The following is a 6912-nucleotide window of genomic DNA, read 5'->3' as shown; positions in this document are numbered from 1 at the left end:
TCTTGTCCGAATTTCGAATTCTTAGTTACTACGAATATGCTCGTTACTGATGTTAAATGTTTCGCATCACTGTTAAGTAAGAAAGTTCATCACGTTTAAGTTGATAATTTTCAAAAGCATTGCTTGTTTGTGAAAACATGTTTAAAGGACCCCTGGTGTAATTTACCTGTCTCAAGCAATGGGAATTGTGCAGTCTACCATGAGACTGGATTCACATATAAAATTTCTCGTGCTTAATGTATTTCCCTTTTGCAATTATTTCCTCCTCCATGCCACACAGCAAACATTTGGTTTTTGTGTTTGTTAGCAAACACGAACTTATTTGCTCTATGACCGTTGTACGACCGTTGCACGGCACGTTTGGTCGCTAAATTGTAAAAAAAATTATTTTCGGAAGTATGACAAATTGTTTGTGAACGTGACCATGATGAACAACGTCAAGACCGGGTAAGGAAAGCTGGAATCAAAGATACATTTCTGAAAATAATTCTAACTGAAAAAAAATATGTTATACTTATTATAGTTTTGCATTTATAAATACATAGATTGCTCACATTATTTTTTTATATATTATTAATTAAAAACTAATCTTTAACATTAAAACATTGTTCAAGTTGTATATTTATGAATGGTATTTTGAAAAGAAAAAATTACCCAATGGATTTATTCTAGATATTTTTACCCCAACAAAATTTTTGTTTGTACATTCGTTGTCTAAAGGGTTTGTAGTCTTCCACAGTTTAAGATTTATACAAGGATTAAAATAAGCTATCGCCGAAAGTTTTTTGGTTACCCACCACAAATATGTACGCAATCAATAGACAGAATTATCATTTCTACCCTCTCACTTTACGAACATTCTCATATTGGCAACTTGTTTCAGCGCTCTAGGCTTTGCAGTCAGGAGATCACAAGTGGCGATCTTGCCTGCAAATGTCGCGATCGGTCTCAGTGGGTGACAACTAAGCTACTCGTAGTGTTTTCATAGTTATAGGCATAGCATAGATGAGATCAAACCTTCTCGACTTGCATGACAAGCTCTCTTGAAGTCGACGACTCTACCCGTGCTGCGCAAAGAAAAAAAATTATCAACATATCTATATTGTACGTCTCTACAACACATGGCTATGGTTATTTTTACATATGTAAAATACGTTTCTTTGAGATAATACTGAGTATTTCTTACGAAAATTGGCGCATAATTTTATATTTTAATTGATTCATTTAAGCAAAATTTGTTAAACCGTGGTAAAGATAATAGGATATCCAAAAATTCGTCTTTATTTAGTCGTATCGTACTTATTATGTTTGCAGTAAATACTGGAAAGATATTCAGAGAAAGGTTCACAGATATAACTGTAACTATTGTACAAACTAGGGCAACAAAATTATAAATTTCCCTGGTAAGAATACGAATCCAGTATAACTGCAAACACTATTTTGTAGTAATAAAGCATTTTCCGAGTACATGTAAAAATTACAAATATACGTAAATTTACATGATTATTTCTATTCAATTTAAAAAAAAAATTATATCGGGTGACAGTTTTGTTCCGTAACCTGTTACTGGCCTTCTCGTCATCTTTAGCCAAAGAACGATGAAGTCTCCAGAATTTCGAGGCCATTGGCATTTTTAATTTTCTGTTTAAAGCTAATGTTAAAATGGCGTTGGAGTTAACTGAATTTTCACTGGTCCTTGCACACAGCATCGACAGAGTTGATAACTTAGGATTTCCATTAAAGTATTTGACTTCAACCCAAAATTTAAAACCTGTCTTTCATCATTGTAAGCCATCATTTGAAGAGATATTTCAATTGATTACACATAGTCTAACTGTCGATAAGATGTTTGCCAGAATCGTTATCTGGAAAAGTCTCACGGAACTAGTTCCTGTGGCAATCAACCGTAAACGACTTGAACGTTAATGGCAACAGTGGGAACCAAATATTAGAGTTTCTGCTCAACTGGCCAAAAAATACATTTATTTTATTTAAATAAATCTGCCTTCAGTAATTTTTTTGGAGATCTTATGTCAAGAGCTTTCCAGGTCAGACCTGTCTCTAACGTAACTTCTCGGTTAAGATTTCCAAATATTTTGGAGGATATAATGTTTTTCCTCCAAATTTTGTAATCCTACATTTGGTTGCCATTACTTGAAACAGTTGTTATGAATAAGATATATTTAGCAAGTAGTGGTTGTCTGTATACATACATGAGTCAGTCATAGATATATAGTTATCCGGCATGCAAACGTGTTTTAGTTCTTTAAACTTAGCAAAATATATTTAGGCCTATATTATATTATCAAATTTAATTTTTTGCACCTTCGAGGGGTTTTATATTCTAGTTGTCAGTAATTTATTGAAGACACTTATAGTTTGTTTAAATCAAATAAATTTCTTACATAAGTTAGATTATTTATAAAATTTTAAACCAAAATTCGAGCCTTTGGGTTCTATAGGTGATTTTAAATGGTTAGAAAACCTTACATGTTCATCTATCTCATTATTTTAAGTTTAATGTTATCTAAAAAAGTTAAAATAATACTGCAAAAAAGGTTTTCATTTATATTTTTAATGTATTTGAAAAAAAATGTATTATAGAAAGTATTTTTTCTCCATTCTAAGGACATACTTATGTATCCTATCATGCAATATAATCTAAAAAATATTAAGAACTTTTCATATTATAATGTGACGAAAAATTTACAAAATTAAAGGATACAGACATACCATAGTAGAAACTATCGCATTTATTCAATATTTTTCAGATCATGCAACTCAACCAACATGCCAAGATGCTGCCCGCCATCTTGCCAACCCTGTACTCCATGCCCACCCTGCCCTCCTTGCCCACCACCATGTGCCCCATGCCCACCTAGGCCACCTTGTCCACCTCCATGTGCCCCTTGCCCGCCATACCCTCCTTGTCCACCACCATATGCTCCATGCCCACCTAGACCACCTTGTCCACCACCATGTGCTCCATGCCCACCATGCCCTCCATGCCCACCTCCATGTGCCCCATGCCCACCTAGGCCACCTTGTCCACCTCCATGTGCCCCTTGCCCGCCATACCCTCCTTGTCCACCACCATGTGCTCCATGCCCACCTAGACCACCTTGTCCACCACCATGTGCTCCATGCCCACCATGCCCTCCATGCCCACCTCCATGTGCCCCATGCCCACCTAGGCCACCTTGCCCACCACCATGTGCTCCATGCCCACCATATCCTCCTTGTCCACCTCCATGCGCTCCATGCCCACCAAGACCACCTTGCCCACCACCATGTGCCCCATGCCCACCATATCCTCCTTGTCCACCTCCATGCGCTCCATGCCCACCTAGGCCACCTTGCCCACCACCATGTGCCCCATGCCCACCATACCCTCCTTGTCCACCTCCATGTGCTCCATGCCCACCTAGACCACCTTGCCCACCACCATGTGCTCCATGCCCACCATATCCTCCTTGTCCACCTCCATGCGCTCCATGCCCACCTAGGCCACCTTGCCCACCACCATGTGCCCCATGCCCACCATATCCTCCTTGTCCACCTCCATGTGCTCCATGCCCACCTAGGCCACCTTGCCCACCACCATGTGCTCCATGCCCACCATATCCTCCTTGTCCACCACCATGTGCTCCTTGCCCACCGAGGCCACCATGTCCACCACCATGTGCTCCATGCCCACCATGCCCTCCATGCCCACCTCCATGTGCCCCATGCCCACCATGTCCTCCTTGTGGACCATGCTGTTCACCATGTGCTCCCTACGTGCCATGCCGTCCTTGCTGACTACTGCACGCAACATTCTGGAAAATTTCATTATTCCTCATTCAAAATATTATTTGGCCTTCTACAAGAAATTTTTGGTACAGAAAACCTGCAGCGATGTTTCTTCATAAAATATATTTCAAGGATATACAGTGTTAAACGTCAGTTTGGTAAGTAATTAATTTTTGTAGTTAAATTATTGATGTAATTAATAAATATATGTTTTTGTCGTAAATTATCTTGTAATTAGACATTTCTAAATGCCCGATATTTTTATTTCTAAAGATATTTTTTCACACAATCGTTTGCAAATTCAATAATAATTATATTTGTTAAGAAATAACCAATGTAGGCAGTGGGTATTATTCAACGTATTGAAAATTATAAAATTGGTAATATTATTTTAATAATAACTTCTAAAAATTAATATTTTTATAATGTAATTGTTAACTAATCGACACTTTTTAAAGAATATACAAATCTTATAACGCATTTATACTTAGTGAAATGTCTTATCTAAAAGTATTGTTTTGACAAAGATAAATGTAAATTTTTCAGGGTGTTATTATTCACTTATTTAAATGTTATTCCTATTTTGTTATATTTTTTAGTAATAATAATTTATATGTCACTGTTCACTAGTCTTAACTAAGAATTACCAGATTAACTTTGTTGCGTTTCGTGACATAATTTTTATGAATTATTTCAAGTACGAAAAGTGATACCATATTTCTGTAATTTCCAAAGGTCCTAAAGACAATAATGTACCTGGCATCATTTCTTCTTCATAAGTCAAAAAAGGTTCAAAAAATTAGTTTCGAAAGTATCTTCTCAGCAAATCTTTCAGTATTTGCTACTCAGAAATGAATTGTAGACAAACATAAACCCAAATCGCGGACGAAAATCAAATTTCAGTGAGACGCGCAGCATTGACCTGAGACTTACTACATATCGTGGAAAAAAATTGGAAAATGGCAACACTTTATTGCGAATTGTTTATTTCACAAATAATTATTTGTCCAATATTGGTTACTCTGAATGTGTAACTATAACTATGTACATCTCAAGAGGGAGACTCAGCAGACTGAGCTACTAGGAAGTAAAGTTAGTGCTTCTAACAATATTAATTCTTTATAATGTTCCTTGTGATCCATTTTTTTTATCTTGGCCACAACTTGGTAGAGGTATCATGAAAGAATCATAGAGACAGAGGGCACAAAAATATGTAAATAAGGCATTTAAACACATGTGATATACTGTGTTTAGGAGTGAATCACAGGTTTTAAAAATGTTTAAAGTTTTAAAGACCTAATCTCAATTCATGGTATAAACAATTAGGTGTGTTACGTTTTTATCAAGAACCATGCACTCAAAATTACCGCATTGTCCTTACTGATGTCTGCTCAACTTTTCTGAACTTTTGAAACTTGAAAGGAATTAACTGGTGGATTCTGGAAAGTAAACATACGTATTAATTTTAAACATTTTGAATGTAATCTTTTTATTGTTAAGGTTTTTACAAAAATAAATTGTAGATCGCTTTTTCACAGTTTCATATCGTTTTCTTTGTGGAATCGTTGGGTACAGGCTTTTTTGACACACTTTAAGAAATAAAGAGTGGAATTATTTCGTAGAATCATTTAAATATATGTTATTTTTAAGAGTTTCTTGTGCAAGCACTGTTTAATGCAGGCTAGTTTGTTTATTGATCCTATTATTTCAAACTTTTAAATTGTCTCTGTGGGTAATTAAATAAATAAAAATAGCGCTTTACTTAAGACTAAAAGTAACACAAAAAGTTCTTAAAATTAGACAATAATTTTAATGTGAATAACTCTAGGTCGTGTACGACCTAAAAGAATACAGACAAAGAATTCTACTTAAATTTACGGTGGGAATTAAACTTACGAGATTAAAATATATTTTACTATGCCAGGATAATTTGGTGGATCTTGCAATATTTTTATTGGAGAATTATTTTATTTTTAGGTACTTTTTTATACTAAGAGCGTGTAATTTTGTTTATACTAAGATTTAGTTGGAAAAAAAATATCAAAAATATATATTTATTTAAACGTAGATTTTTTCTCTCTCTTTCCAGGAGACGAGATGGTGTGCTTGCATTTGTTTACTCAAGAACTAAATGTTCTAATGTAACTACAACGTATTTAATCACAACTTTTTAAGTGAATCGTGTCGCTCAAAGACATGAATGCTGAACTCGTACAGGAATAATTGAAGTGAATCGATGAAGAATCAACGTCTCCTCAATTCATGTGTGTGTGATTGGTGAAATGTTTTATTTAGAGAACTTTAAAGTAGCATTTACGTTTGTCACTACATTTGAGTAACATTTCTCCTGAAGAAAATATCTCTGTGAAATATTTCTTTTTTATACTTACCCTTACAAAATATTGAATTTACTTATAAATAATTGCAGCTTCAAATGTGTTTGCTTGACAATGAAATGCACATATTCGAGAGCATCTAATTTTAACGCTAATTAAGTACGAATATCTGCATTGCACATGTTCTACCTTAAATAAGTTCTTTTACTTATTTTTAGTTTCCGAAAAAAAATTACGTAATACTAATGTATCAATCAAGATTATTTCTCCCAATAACTAGCTGCTGGTTTTAACAAGCATTATCATTTTGTAGTTGGGTTTCGTGTAGATGTAAACAGTGATTCAGTTAATTGCAGTAGTCCAATAATTATACACATATAAATATTTTTAGATAAAAATGAAATTACTTTAATAAAAATGTTTTTAAACAATGGTAGACTTTTTTATTCAACGAAGTCTAAATATTACCTAATATTAAAAAAATAATAAAAATGGTTTTTCATTTACTCCAAAAATACAAACTCAAAAAACTATTAACAATAAAACTTTTCATGCTACTAATACCCTACGACTAAAAAAATAATATAACGTTTGCATTTACTTTAGTTTTAATGCATCTTCAGAGCTTTGGCTTGCCATTATTTTTTACGATTTATTTTAAATTATTTTTACTTGAGCTTTAGGTGAAGCCCATTAACTCGATGCATTTTAATGACCAGTGTCATTGAGGAAAGGTATATGTGAAGGCACTTAAATAACATCCTTTTGTTACTTGAGGCGTTAA

The 6912-nt window shown here is 34.3% G+C and overlaps 1 protein-coding gene across 1 annotated transcript; it reads left to right on the top strand.

The window, feature by feature from the left end:
* The first annotated feature begins 281 nt into the window (after positions 1–281).
* Positions 282–6560, top strand: LOC134527599 (uncharacterized). The gene is made up of 3 exons (XM_063360431.1): positions 282–447; positions 2772–3950; positions 5882–6560. Exons 1-2 carry the CDS (start codon positions 425–427, stop codon positions 3799–3801), a joined length of 1053 nt encoding a protein of 350 aa, XP_063216501.1. The 5' UTR covers positions 282–424; the 3' UTR covers positions 3802–3950; positions 5882–6560.
* The last annotated feature ends 352 nt before the right edge of the window (positions 6561–6912 follow it).

This window comes from Bacillus rossius, chromosome 1 (assembly GCF_032445375.1).
Source record: "Bacillus rossius redtenbacheri isolate Brsri chromosome 1, Brsri_v3, whole genome shotgun sequence".
NCBI classification, from domain to species: domain Eukaryota; kingdom Metazoa; phylum Arthropoda; class Insecta; order Phasmatodea; family Bacillidae; genus Bacillus; species Bacillus rossius.
The sequence above is the reverse complement of the archived record's forward strand: the minus strand, read 5'-3'. Positions and strand labels throughout refer to the sequence as shown.